The sequence below is a fragment of the Siphateles boraxobius genome, unplaced genomic scaffold (assembly GCF_051911475.1).
Source record: "Siphateles boraxobius isolate OS27281-9 unplaced genomic scaffold, OSU_SipBor_1 46, whole genome shotgun sequence".
Classification (NCBI taxonomy): Eukaryota; Metazoa; Chordata; class Actinopteri; order Cypriniformes; family Leuciscidae; genus Siphateles; species Siphateles boraxobius.
The window spans coordinates 9,132,297-9,147,185 of record NW_027509097.1 but is presented as its reverse complement, the minus strand read 5'-3'; the positions used below and the strand labels follow the sequence as shown (position 1 = coordinate 9,147,185).

The 14,889-nt window shown below is 36.6% G+C and overlaps 1 protein-coding gene across 1 annotated transcript in view; it reads left to right on the top strand.

Annotated features, from left to right (window-relative positions):
• gfra1b (gdnf family receptor alpha 1b) overlaps positions 1-14,889 on the top strand; it is a 29,175-nt gene that overhangs the window by 12,531 nt on the left and 1,755 nt on the right. Inside the window, exons 4-8 of the mRNA XM_077200678.1 lie at positions 5,323-5,674; positions 5,935-6,044; positions 7,132-7,266; positions 12,278-12,477; positions 14,344-14,388. Of these exons, the coding sequence (XP_077056793.1) occupies positions 5,323-5,674; positions 5,935-6,044; positions 7,132-7,266; positions 12,278-12,477; positions 14,344-14,388 (842 nt within the window). The remainder of the gene's footprint in view (positions 1-5,322; positions 5,675-5,934; positions 6,045-7,131; positions 7,267-12,277; positions 12,478-14,343; positions 14,389-14,889) is intronic.

Sequence of the window (14,889 nt, the reverse complement as noted above, 5' to 3'; positions counted from 1 at the left end):
TTAACGATATTTGAGGGAATGAACTTTGGAGAGAAGTCCGCTAATGTAAATTTCCTTGTTAAGTTGTCCTGCTTTTCACATCGTCAGTCGTCTTATCGACGCCTCAAACTGCCGGTCTTTTCGAGCAGAGCTGCATCAGCTCCAGGTGGATCAGCTCTGTAAAAATACATGGATCAGTGTGTTTATTAATTCCTTTTGGGTAAATGACACTCATCAATAAATCAATAGACTCCACGTCCACTGGATATTTTCAAATATCAATTGGACTAGCTAATTTCCTTAAAGTGCGCTCCAGAGTTCAGTCATCGACAGACATCACTTCAGAGGGCCATTAAATGTCCCAGGACAGCAGTTTAAGCGGATAGTCTTTTACACAGAGCTTGTGTTGTTTAACTAGCAGTTCTCTCTTTATTAAAGAGCCCAGAGATGGTCAGCGAGGGCTCATCTCGTAACAAACCCTCATTGTGCTGCAACTGCAATTTCATTAATTGATAGAAGGTTCCAGTCCAATGGATTCATTAGCTCCATTTCTAAGAAGAATCACCATATACTTTGAACTACGCAAAGAGAAATTGTATTCCTCTTTCAAAGCTCATGAGACTTAATGGGATTCTCAGTTCATGTTTCATTGAAGTATCAAATGAAGGGTTTCAGGCATTCCTTCTAAAATAAACAACTGCAAAAAACTAAGACAGTTGTTGACATACATTAAAAATAATTTATGTAATGTAAAATGAATAGATGAGAATTGTTAATAAATTTGTATTTTTGTTATTTTGGCAAAAAGAGAGACAGAAAGCAATGAGGAAAGGTAATAAATAAATAAAGCCATAATTAAGCCATAAGGAATAATTGAAGGAAGGAAAAAAACTGATTGTGGGAAAAAAAAGGAATGAAGAAAAAATTTAAGAAGGAACAGAGTAAGGAGGGTGGAAGAAAGGAAAGAAAGAAAGGCAGAAAAAGAAAGAAGGAAGAAATAATGAAAGAATGAATGAATGAATGAAAAGAAACAGAAAGAAGAAAGGCAGGAAGAAGAAAGGAAAAAGGAAGGAAGCAAGGAGGAAGATAGAAAGAAAAGGAAGAAAAAGAAAGGCAGAAAGCAAGGAAGGAAGGTAATAAATAAAGCCATGAAGAAAGGATTGAAGGAATGAAGAAAAAAGATAGGAAGAAAGAAATGAAGAAAAAAGAAAGAAGGGACAGTGGAAGGAGGATGGAAATAAAAAAGAAAGAAAGAAAGAAAGAAAGAAAGAAAGAAAGAAAGAAAGAAAGAAAGAAAGAAAGAAAGAAAGAAAGAAAGAAAGAAAAACATGAAGGAAGGAATGAAGAAAGGTAGGAGGCAAGGAATGAAAGTAGGAGTAAGAAAGAAAGAAAGAAAAATAAGAAAGTAAAACATGAAGGAAGGAATGAAGAAGGGTGAGGCAAGAAATGAAGGACGGCTACTATATAAATAAAGCCAGGAATGGAGGAACGGAGGACGGAAAAAGATAGAAAGAAAAGAATGAAGAACAAATAATGAAGGGCCGGAAGAAAGAAAGAAAGAAAGAAAGAAAGAAACAAGGAAACAAAGAAGGAATTAATGAAAGGAAACAAAGAAAATGAAAGAAGAAAGGCAGGAAGAAGGAATGAAGAAAGCAAGGAAGAATGGAAGGAAGGAAGGAAAAATAAAAAAGTAAAGTTTGGGGAATTAAAAAAAGATTAAAAAAGGCAGATAAAAGCGAGAACGTGGAGATGGGCAGAAAGAGACAGTGGTAGACATGGAGGAAGAGAGAGTGGGAGATCAATTATGGAGTCTGAGTCCTCTTATGATTTGATTTGCTGCAGTGGCATGTGTTTTTATTGGATTGGAAGAGTTGGAGATTATTAAGCATCCGGCAGAAAAGCTCCAGGTCTCTGCCATCAGCACTCCCAATCTCTCAGGCCACTTAAAGAACAGCTCACTTATTATTCCTGCGGTCAAAGAGCAATAAACAACAGAGCGCTCTGCTGCCTGAAGAACACGAGGCCACATCAACACACACACACACACACACACACAACACACACACACACACACACACACACACACACACACACACACACACACACACACACACACACACACACACACACACACACACACACACACACACACACACACACACACACACACAGTTGATCATTATTTCACATCACACTTGAGTTCTCTGAGGTGTAGATGGACAGATTCTCAGCCTTTGACGCTGAGGAACGAAAGCTGAGGTCATTATTACACACGCAGTCACAGCACTAACAAAATACCCAACGTTACTATGGACATGAGTCCATGACAGTAGCATGGGGTTTTAAGGTTGTTTTTATATCAAACCAAGTGGTATTTACTTTAAAATAGTCATGAAACAGAAGCTGTGATAGTCTTTTTTCCATTTTGTGATCTGTATCCAACTGAAACGGCTTCTCAAATTAAAAATCACATGTGAGTGATAGGTTGTCCCGTTCTTGCACCAGTAAACACGTATAGTATGCTATTATCTTTTTTTTTTTGGAGTTAAAGGGATAGTTCATCCAAAAATTAGCCCATGAATTACCCTCAAGTCATCCTAGGTGTATATGACATTCTTCTTTCAGACGAATACAATCGGAGTTATATTAAAAAATGTCCTGGCTCTTCCAAGCTCTTTAGGCGCAAGTAGACTGCGTATTTTCAATTGGCTGGAAGCTAGAATTTGTAACGTGTTAAATATGAATATTTTTCTCACACAATCTCATCACTTTGCTTCAGAAGGCCTTTATTAACCCCCAGAGCCATGTGGAGCACTTTTATGATGGACAGATGGACTTTTATGATGGATAAATGCACTTTTATGATGGATAGATGCACTTTTATGATGGATAGATGCACTTTTATGATGGATAGATGCACTTTTATGGACTTCAAAAAAGAAACTTGAAAGCTTGCATTATAAAGCTTGAAAGACCCAGGACATTTTATAATATTTCTCTAATTGTATCCGTCTGAAAGAAGAAGGGGATGACTTTAGGGTGAGTAAATCATGGGTTAATTTTCATTTTTGACTTTTTTGGGTGAACTATCCCAAGCCATTATTTTAATGATGTACAACAATAAATTACTATTGCATTATGTCTATAAATTCTGCTCAGGATCAGTGTATCACAATAGGATAAGGGTTAGCTTTATAGACTATGACATGTTGCAGAACCTGTCCACATGACTGCAACTTCTAATCAACAATTAAACCTTGAGCTTCATGTCAACGTGCTTGTCAAACGTAAGCAATGGTTTTTGTAATAGGTGATTAACCTTAAGGAACTAGGTTGCGTTCAAATTTAACCAATAAGCACAAATTCCTCATCAAAACACATAATTGCAAAATGCCGCATTCCATGCACATGCAAGAGCTGCAGCCATCTCAAAAAAGTTGAGTTACTGAAGCGGGAAACAGAGGAGGAGAGAACACTGAGTCATCATTAGAGTAAAGAAGAATAACCTCACTTAATACACGGCTCACTGGATACTTGATTCTGCAGTCAAGTCATTTTCCCATAATTATTAAATATTTGATATTATATGAATATATATTAAATATACAGTTTGCTAAACATTATAGCTGACCGTTTTCTTGTTTCATTTCTCTTGTAGCACTATGCTCTCTCTTTCTTATCAATTTAAACATGTCCATTTATTTATTCTGCAATATAATTAGCAGCACAAGTCACATTCATCTGATCATTATTCCAAAATAAACTCAGTCACTGTAGTTTTATATCATCCTGTATCATCAAAGCTATATTTAATAACGATCAACACAATATACAGTATGTTAACATTCTTTCTTTTACGTGGCTAAAGAGTCTGAGGGCATATGTGTTCTTATAGGAATGAAAGTCTGTTAAAGCAAACAGACAGCTTAGAAAAGCGAGAGAAAAGGCAAACAGAGTTTTCAGGGTTGTGAACCTATCCATGCGAGTGAGAGTGAAGGATTTACCTGAGGTTGTTTGTTCAAGAGTCTCAAACGCTGTGTAGATCGAGAAGAGGGAGATAAAAGGAAAAGTGCGAAAGTGCAAGCAGCTGAGAGAAGTCCTTCAGGCAAAAGATTCAAGCGTAACACAAATAAAACCTAATTTAAACTATGTTTAGATGCTTGTCTAATTCTTGGGTACAATAAAAGAGCTCGAAATTGGTATGCTTGTGGCATTTTGTGTGGGATCTGTTGAAGAAATTGAGAATGAAACAAGTAAGAAAATAGAAAATTCATGTGGTTTTATTTTCAGACACACTAGACCAAATTGGTGATGTTTTGATGACGTACACAGTAGTACGACCGTTCAAAAGTTTAGTTTTTTTTTTAAAGGATTACCATAAGTGACAAAATAGACAAATAAATGTTGTTCTTTTGAACTTTCTATGAATCAAAGAATCCTGTAAATTATTATTATTATTATTAAGCAGCAGAACTGTTTTAAACATTGAAAATAATAATTTAAAAAAATGTTTCTTGAGCAGCAAATTAGCATATTATAATGAGTTCTGAAGGATCATATGACATTTAAGAATAGATTCAGCTTTGCTATCACAAGAATAAATTACTTTTAATAAAATATTCAAATAGAAAACAGCTATTTTAAGTTGTAATAATACTTCACAACATTACTGTTTGCTGTATTTTGATCAAACAAATGCAGCCTTGCTGAGTATAAGAGACTTCTTTCAAAAACATTTAAAATTTAAAATGAGCGGTAGTTAGGCTTATATATATATATGGTTTGAATTTTGTGCTACTAGCATGACCAACAAGAATAATTACTGTTTTCAAAAAGGTTTCCCAAACACTCTGCCACTGGCTGGTCAAACAGATAGACCCGCTGCCATTGGCTGGTCAAACAGATAGCCCCGCCCCAAACTCAAGCCATTGGTTGAGCCACTGTTGCTATGTATGGAAGCTCAAACTAACAGAAGTAATGCTTTGAAAATGCCACAGAGACATAGTGTTTACACTTTTCGGTTTACTTACAACAAACGGCTTACTTACAGTGGTCTCTACATATCACTCATTTCACACACTTCATCTTTAAATATACTTTGAACAAACTGTCATTTTCCTGAATGTTAATCAGTAGTATAGTTCCTCTCACACATACCACATACTGTCTGACACATGACCTCTAGTCCTTTGAATGCCTCAGCCAGAGGACGTTCACAGAGAGTCCTAAAAGGTCAACAGTTGCCCCACTCTCAGCAAGTGTTCTTTGACATTTACAGCGCTCGCATCAGTAAAATCAGCCAGTAGTGTTCGTAACTCTCCCTCTAAATCTCTTCCCGCATAGGTGAGGCGGCCTTTACGAAAGACAACAACTGCCTGAACGCCGCCAAGGCCTGCAACCTGAATGACACATGTAAGAAGCATCGCTCCTTCTACATCAGCCCCTGCACCAGTCGAGTCTCGACTACTGAGGTGTGTAACAAGCGCAAGTGCCACAAGGCCCTGCGGCAGTTCTTCGACAAGGTCCCACCGAAGCACAGTTACGGCATGCTTTACTGCTCCTGCCCCTCCGGGGATCACTCGGCTTGCTCCGAGCGCAGGCGTCAGACCATCGTGCCAGCCTGCTCATACGAGGACAAGGAAAAACCCAACTGTCTCTCCTTGCAAGCCTCCTGCAAGACCAACTACATCTGCAGGTAGGATGAAAGACAGCTTGTTTTACACGTCAAGAAGGAAAGTGCTTGAATGTTCACTATACTTTTCAGCGAGTTAATTATTTATCCATAGAAGGGGTAGATGGTGTCTGAGAAGAGAGGACGATAGTCATAAGACTGCCGGGCTGTCACTCGTGTGCCGAGTTTGTTTAATGAGGAGACATATTCTGTGGACTCTTGTTCATTACTGCATATACTGTATATATATATATATATTTTTTTTTTTTTCCTTCTTTTTTTAGATCTCGTTTAGCTGACTTTCTCAGCAACTGTCAACCTGAGGTGCGCTCCATTTCAGGATGTCTGAAGGAAAACTATGCAGACTGTCTGCTAGCATATTCAGGTCTCATTGGTAAGTTAAGAACATTTACTGTCTTACCCCTTACAAAAATGTATTGTGGTGCATTACAGTATTATGGTGCAGTGATGGCGTCTTATGGTAACGCTAGAGTATATCATTTTTTTGATTACCATGGTATTTTTTTTAAATGACTGTTCATTAGAGTGCAATGAATCAATCGCTTTTTAATAAGCCATGGTGAAAAAAGAATGTGGTGCTGTTTTTTTAAGTGATCTTCATTCACACAACTTCACTATGAGGTTACTGTGTTACACGAAACTAACTTTAATGTTAATAAAATGACTGCATTATTTTAAGCTTAACATATCACTCGTTAATCTAGAGATCATGCAACTTTGATTTATACATTTGCATTTACCCCAAAAAATATTTGTTTATTGGGTCACACTTAAAAATGTATGAATGTCATTGCATTAGATACAAATTTCAAGGCAAGTTTTATTTATTTGAATGAAATATAGGTCAAGCACAGTTAAAGCAAAACATTTCACAACAAGTTTGTTAGGTTTTAAATGATAAAACAAAGCTATAGAATACTGTTCAAATGTTTAGGGTTTTATTTTATTTTATCTTTTATTTTATTTTAAGTTTTTGAAACAAATCGCTTATGCTCACTAAAGGTGCATTTATTTAATCAAAACTAAAGTAAAAACAGTATATTGTGAAATATTACATTTTCTATTTGAATACATTTAAAATCTATTCCTGTGATGCAAAGCTGAATTTTCAGCATCGTTACTCCAGTCTTCGGTGTCACATGATCCTTCACAAATCATACTGATATGCTGATTTGGTGTTTAAGAAACATATCTTATTATAATCAATGTTGTCAATAGTTGTGCTGCTTACTGTTTTTGTGGAAACTGTGATACATTTTTTTTCAGGATTCTTTGATAAATAGATGCTAATTGTTGAAGATGCCACTTGGTTTAATATTGAATGAAATGACTTTCATATACTTCTAAGTGTCCAAATGTGTGGGGCGATTGTATATTTCGCTATTGAAAGTACATGATCTACTGATCTGTGACATATTGTCTTTGGTTTCAACACAAATGACCCTTGTAATATGTAACAGGTACGGTGATGACCCCTAACTACCTCCGTGCCCCTGGCATCAGCGTGTCTCCTTGGTGTGACTGTAGCAACAGCGGAAACGGAAAAGCAGAGTGTGACAAGTTTACCGAGCTTTTCACCAACAACCGTTGCCTCCGTGAGTAGACTTCATTCACAGCTGCTGCTGCTACTCTGTATCATTGGTTACATGGCGTTATGCTCTGACTGACAGAATTTGCCCATCAACACTGACTCTAAAGTTGAATTCTGCTCCGTTGCGTCTTCACGATCAGTCACAGTCTGCACCAGTAAATCTGATCTCTGCGATTTGTGTTGCTGTGCGGTTCAGGGCAGTCTGACGGCCGAGAGACAGAGAAATCCCTCTTAAATGGGGCGGCTGTGAGGGGGGATTGACATAAAAAGGCAATAAAGCATTACTCAGGTGTCCATGGGCCTGGAAGAGTACGGAAAGCATGCATTATTTTGTCAGGGAGATATTCAAAAACATCCATTTAGATAGATGAACTGAATACAGGGAGCTAGACCGAGAGCAGATGAGAAGGAGGATTTGTCTACATGAGACAATGGCCTTTAGGATGACAGCCTGGATGATATAGCAGTACCGACCCACATCCACACCTCATATCTGACACGTCCTCATCTATGTGTGCTTTTGTGTTTACGTATAGAGAGAGATGGAGGGACAGAGAAAAGACTGTCTGTCCAATAAGACGTTAGTGAGTTCAAACAGCATGAGATAGTTTATATCAGTAAAATGTTTTCTTAGCTCTTTCTAGTTTGTTATGAACATTTGTCATTATTTGTAAATGACAGTAGGCCCAGTACTGATATTATAGATAGTGCCAGGTTTTTTAGGAAGCATTTATACTGCCAGACCTAATGGACACATCACTTATTTTTGATATTAATCAGTTTAGTAAGTGTTAAAAGTAGTTAGTGCAGGTACCAATATCAGTGCTTTTTAGACACCATCAGCATGCATGGGAACAGTTCCGATTCTTAAAGGGAAAATAAAAATTCTTTTGTCATTCAAAACCTGAATTTCTGGTTTTCTTCTGTGGAACATAAAATAAATATTTTGAAAAAAAGTCTAATTGTTGTTAATGGGGTTCGATCTTTGCGTTCGTGCGTGTGTACGTGCATGTGTGTGTGTGTGTGTGTGCGTGTGTGTGTGTGTGTGTGTGTGTGTTTATGTGTTCCACAGAAGAAAAAAAAGTCACATATGGATCAACGTATACGGGTAAATGCTGACAGAATTTTCCTTTTTGGGTAGAGTATCCCTTTAAAAATAAATCAATGCAAAAAGGTAAGCAACTAAGCATCTATTATCATATTAGATTACAAGAAGAAAATCTTTTCTAATAAATCAGTCATAATTAAACCAACGGTCAATTACTTGCCTCGTTAGCCTCTGAATCTGGCCACTCATATGACGGCCATCTAATAAAGAACCAGTAAGAGCAACTCATAGTAACTAAAGATGTGTGAAAGAGATTGAGGGAAAGAATACCATCTTGTATGATGCAATATGATATGCAATATAAAGATCCTCATACAATTATAATTACCTCAAATTTGCTCCTGAAGAATAAACGCTCAATACTCCCTCTTTCGCTCAGACAGATGAAAGTCTGCTAAAACATATTGTACAATTGATGTCAACAGTCTGCCTTGGCTCTGACCCAAGATCTCCCCAGGGTCATATTATACATTCTGACAACATCTAAAAAATCTGTCCTTTAAGCCTTTAAATCTAGATAATATCTACAGTTATGCTTTGAATACATATTTATTCTTATGAGAGCAATTCAATCTTAAAGGGATAGTTCCAAACCTGTACGAATTTCTTTCTTCTCCTGAACACAAAAGAATATATTTTGAAGATTGTCGATAACCAAACAGTTAATGGGCCCCATTGACGTCCATAGTATTTTTTTATGGAAGTCAATGGGGCATCAAATGTTTGGATACTGACATTCAGCAGAAGAAAGAAATTTATAAAGGTTTGGAACAACTTGAGGGTGAGAAAATGATATCAGAATTTTTATTTTTGGGTGAACTATCCCTTTAAGGCGAGACAAGGCAGGCAAAAACATCGTTTTCACTGGTCAATTTTGAGATTTTGGGATATTTGTCTTCAATAACATGTCTTCTTTCAGACTTGTGGTGAAAAAAAGTCCGAAATAGACATTTAGGTCTTTATTTTACTACACGTTTTCTTTTTGCGTCCGTAGATTTCTCATAAATTCATCAAAAGTTGTCGTTATAAATCATCCCTCTGCTCCGCGATCGCGATCTGCACCCTGTCATCACACACACCGTTAGAAAGCTCTCTCTCTCCTGAACAACAGGGCTCTCAAGTCTCACGCATTGGGCGTGAGACACACGCATTTCAACCCGTTCACACGCTCACACGCCACACCTTATATTTCTCACGCTGAGGAGTAAGGGAACTTGTCCCGCTATACAATTAATGGACGAGGCGTAGGCAAACGGAGGGAAGTTTCCACCGAGTTCATAGCATCTGTCTCGAGTTATACTGAGTTAAATGCTAGCTACCAGCCAATCAGAAATTAGAATTAGTTGTTTCCGGGTAAATTATGTGTTCCCGCTGCAAGCACGTTCGTTACTAGACAACACGCGCACACACGGAGTGAAAGTTGAAAGAGCACGATCTGATGAATGCGGTTTGCGGACATCTTTATTTTTTATTTTTTTAGCATTTTGATTTTACGATTCCTGGACGATATCTCTTGCCTGTGATCAAAGACAGTGAGAGCTGATGTTTAGGAGTATAGCCAAATTCGTGTTAAATTATTTTTGATGCATTCAAAAAATCTCCAACTGCTTTTAAAGGGGTCATCGGATGCAAAATACACTTTTATATGGTATTTACAAATAAATGTGTCTTTGCAGTGTGTGGACACAATCACCATGCAATGAAAAAAAATCCATTCACTTTTTTTTAATCCTCAAAAAGCCAAAAAGTTGTTGCTCATTATCATTTAAAGAGACATGCGGGTCAAAAAACGGGTCACTGTGAACAGAGCTGTTTTTGAAGAGGTAAAAAGGGTGTTGTTTTACACAACCATTGAGAAATTTTAACCAAAGTATGTTACAAACTTTACATGAAGACCCAAAAGAATCATACCAACTTGTGGAAAAGGGCATCCGATGACCCCTGTAAAGGTGACCGGTTTGGGTCTTGACATACATGCTCAGGGCAAGTTGTTATGACACAATGTTATGTACATTGAGCACTGATGTTCATTTGGCTTGTTTGGGGTCAAATTTATTTTTATCTTTCAATAAATTTGTATTTTTTAAATATAACTATTTATTTTATTTGGATGAATTTGTCTTTTTATCAGATTTAACAATTGTTATAATTTCCATTTGTGCTGGTCAATTATGAACAATAGGCAAAATTGAACTGCTAGCAAAAATTGAAGCGAATTTGGTTGGGTCGAGGGGCCGCTGCTGCAAATATTTGGGTGGCTCCTCCCCTAAATCTCACTCTAAACTTTTGATAAAACTTGAGAGCCCTGTGAACAATGCTGTCGGATCCAAATATGATCATTTCCTTTTTATCACCAACCAATCGTGAAAGTAAAAGGGGGGATTTTACTCTAAATGCGCAATCTCATTGGCTGATGCTTAATCTTTAAAGCTCGTTTTCTCAAAATGACTGTTCTCTCATACTCCAAGTCCGAAATCTCCAGTTTAGTAGCACCTATATACACCAAACTTTCCAGTCTTGTACCTAGTTATATTATGAAGACATTTACAGAGGGATTTGTAAATATATTATTCCTAGCCTGATTTATATAACATTTTATTCCAAAAAACATGGCGAAAAACATTTTTTTAAGGCTATTGACAGTATATTCTGATTTACAGGATAACAAAAGTAGATATCCATAAATCCCTCTGTAATTTTTTCCCCATCTAATATGTGAACACAATGAAAAAATAATTTTGAACCTGGCTTTGTCCAATACTCAGATTTTGTTTTTTAAAATATATGCAAAATAGCGCATATTTAATTAGACAATGCCACATTTGCATATTTAAACATTAAATTACAGAAAACTTGTAATACATTTTTTTCTCATCTTAATGTAGGTAATCAACTGGCAAAGTTTTATGGTGATATCTGCTAGTTAAAAAAAATACCCTATTCACCTGTAGTGTCTCGCCTTAAGGAGCAATAACACAGTAATGGAGAATGTAGAATGAGGCTTTATGAATCTTTAACCATTAAGACACAGAGTCAGCTTGCAAGCCTGGCCTTAAGAGAATCTCAACACTCGCTCAATAATAAGGCCAGCTCTTCTCTGTTAATAGTACTTAATACACAAGCAGCTTTTTCTTTACCTGAGTACTCATCAATAATCTCCCACTTGCCCTTTAGCCTGCTGTGGCGTGAGGTAAATAACAGACTCTGAAATCAAAAGTGCTCTTGAGAATAAAGTCATTTAAAAATGACAGTTGAGTCATAATGGCCTCCCTCATTTTATCAATGGAAAGGTCCCAGACACTTCTGAGTAAGTGGAGGTCTTACTGCACTTCCACACTGAGGCTAAGTGCCTCTTTATCAGAACTCATCTGCTACAGTGTTAAGAAATTAAGAAAGAAGCTCTTATTTCAAAAATGTTGCAGATAGCGGCATGTCGGTGTCAACTCTACTTTAAACTGGGTGAGAATGACTATTGAAAATTCAGTTACTGAACAGTGTTGTTATTAACAAAGTATTTAAAGTAATAAAGCTGATGTAAAATAAATAATATTAGATGAAGAACTTCAAATAAAACTTTATTTTATTTCACATTTCTAATTAAATGACTAAATACTAAATAAAATGAATAAATAAAAAAACAAAAACAAAACATGAAATCTAATTGTTGTGGCAAAATTTTAAATCGTATCCGATCTGTGTTGTTTTATAATAAAATTATGCATTTAGTTTTGAGGGAAAATTTTATTTTTATATATATTAGGGAATAAAAATAGGCACAATTACTCAAAACTTAAGATACAATTATTTATAGTCATTGTAAAACATTGCATAAAAAAAATATTTTGCAACTGTTAAATTGCAAAATAATGCCCTAAATAATTTTTCTCTTCATTCCGGCATTATACAGGCAATGCCATCCAAGCGTTTGGTAATGGCACAGATGTTGGTGTGTGGCAACCCCAGCCACCCATCATGTCCACTCCACCTGACCCTTACACTCCACAGAGAGGACGGGACAGGACGTCCAACACACTGGATGACCCATCACACACCAATGAGCTGGATAGTAATACGGACCATCTATACAGCTTCTGTGGAAGCCTGCAGGTATTGAAAACAATCAGCACACTATATTTACAGTAAAATATACACCGACATAAATTCACTGAAATGTACATCCTAGTTTCTGAAGGTCATCAGAAATATAGTTGATTAGGAAAGTGCAGTGAAAATGGCAGTGTAAAATGTCTCCTGGACACCCAATCTCTTTTTTTTTTTCGGATCGCCTTTCAAACCACTATTTCTGATGGTGAATGACAGCTGTCAGTCAGACACATGTTGCCGCTGGCTCACTCAGTGGGTTAAAGATGCACAGACTACATCAACTTTATAAACAGCTGGCAGCTTGTTTGGATGCTTTCAGGCTTTGCTTGGCATACGATGACTTTCATTTTTCGAGACTCGGAGTGTGATGAAGGTTTACTTTTGATTGATGGGTGTGGGCTGTTGCAGTGATAACACACACATTGGGCCTCTGGGTAGAAAAGAGATACATCAAACTGCCAAAGCTGTCATGTCAGAGCTAATTGGCTGGCACATTAACATGAGGAACACCCTTAAGCAGGATATACCCACCTATTACAGTCTCTCTGAGGGAAACATATCTTCACATATCATCGGTGCATCTAACTTCAAGACTGGCATGTCTCTAAAACAGTCTGTGGGGCAAGTTTACTGTAAAGCAAAATTGTTGGTGTTCTCTTTGTACCTTAGCTAAAAAAAAGAAAAAGAAAGATAATAATCAACACTAAAATAAGGGGAGAAAAAAAATCCAGAGAGAAAAAAGAAAAGAAAAAAAACTGTTAAAAATAATAATTATTATTTAATTATTTAATAATAATATTATTAGACCAAAAACATTAAAAATGTCACGGTGCATCATCAGAAAAACTGCATTCATCTGGGCTTTTTTTTCATATTTTTTTCAGTTCATGAAAGTTAGTTAAGCATGGTTGTGTGTTTTTTATTGGGTTTAAAGAACTTATAAAGCTCCACCTACAATTTTGTTTTCATTTTTTCATCTAACTGAATTGTTCATGTAAATAGTGTCAAAAATACAAGCTTCATATTTTATCATTTCATTTTCTTTCACTTATTTTCTTTCATGCGACTGATGCTGTTGATAAAGATTAACCTATATTTAATTTGGATTTTTTTTTTGTTGCAGTTCATAATAGAGTCCAAATACAGAATACCAGATACACTCCTCCAGATATAGCACAACAATTCATCATATTGGAGTAATAACAATATCATGATTTATTAGTAGACAAAGTTTCTTTTGTCAGATAGACTTCCAGGAAGGCTATTAATCATTGTATACCACAATGCTTTTCGCAAGAATTAGCTCCATTCTCTCTCCATTGTGCGGCACCTTTATTATATTCCAGATTCTCTGGAGAATCACTTCATCGTTCCAACAAACCAACCTGAGTGTGTGTGTGTGTGTGTGCATGTGGGAAACTGGATAGCAGAGCAGTCTCATGTAACTGGGTATTAAAATATATTGGTGTGTCACATATTAATGCAGACCGACTGCCCTCCTGCACACAATGAAACACACACACACACACACATCACATTGATTTGAAAGACGCAGGGCCTTAGAGAGTGCTCTTTGGCTACAGCGCTGTATACGAGTGGTGTTTGTGTGTGGGCTGTAGGGCTCATTATCATAACATTACATCTCACTCAGAGGCCAATACCATATGACCTCTATTTGCCGTGGTGAATTACAGTGCTTTATTGAAGCTGTGCTTGACTTAAATCGCGCTGGACTCAGTTTAAAGGGTTACTGAATGGAAATGCTTCAGTCTGGGAAATGGTTTATAACACAAAACCTTGAAGAGCTTCTTGCAAGTAATTGACTTTCAGCCTGTGTTTCAGCTGGCCTCTTTCTCTCTTTCTTTATAGGCTCAGAAACTGAAAAGTAATGCTACTCTGGATGTTCTTTGCGTGGTAAGAAATACATTTCTACTCACCTAGGATTTTCCAATGGGTTGGAGCCTTTTCACACAATGCACTCTGGGCATTTTTTGTCTATGTAATCACGTGGACGTTGTTGTCCATTGCAATTATAGAGATTGCATTGAGTTGTTTTTTTTTGCGTCCATGAGCATTGTTTATTGTACATATCAAGCTGTTTTAGAATGCAAGACATGCTTTGTGTGAACAGACCTTATGATTCCATTCCATAAAGAGGTATGCAAAGATGTGAAAGCCAGTTTCCAACTCAGAATAAAATAGCTAATATGAGGTAGAATTGAAAATAAGAAATAACTTTTACATTGTAATATATTTAAAGTCCCAAATTATGAGAAATACAGTCACAATTACAAGATATTCAACAATATTTGATTTGACTGAATTGACACTATTGGATCAATGCTTTCTGCAGAACTGCTTTATAGATCAATTGAACTCATTTAATGATGATCTGTACAACAGAACTGAATCAAT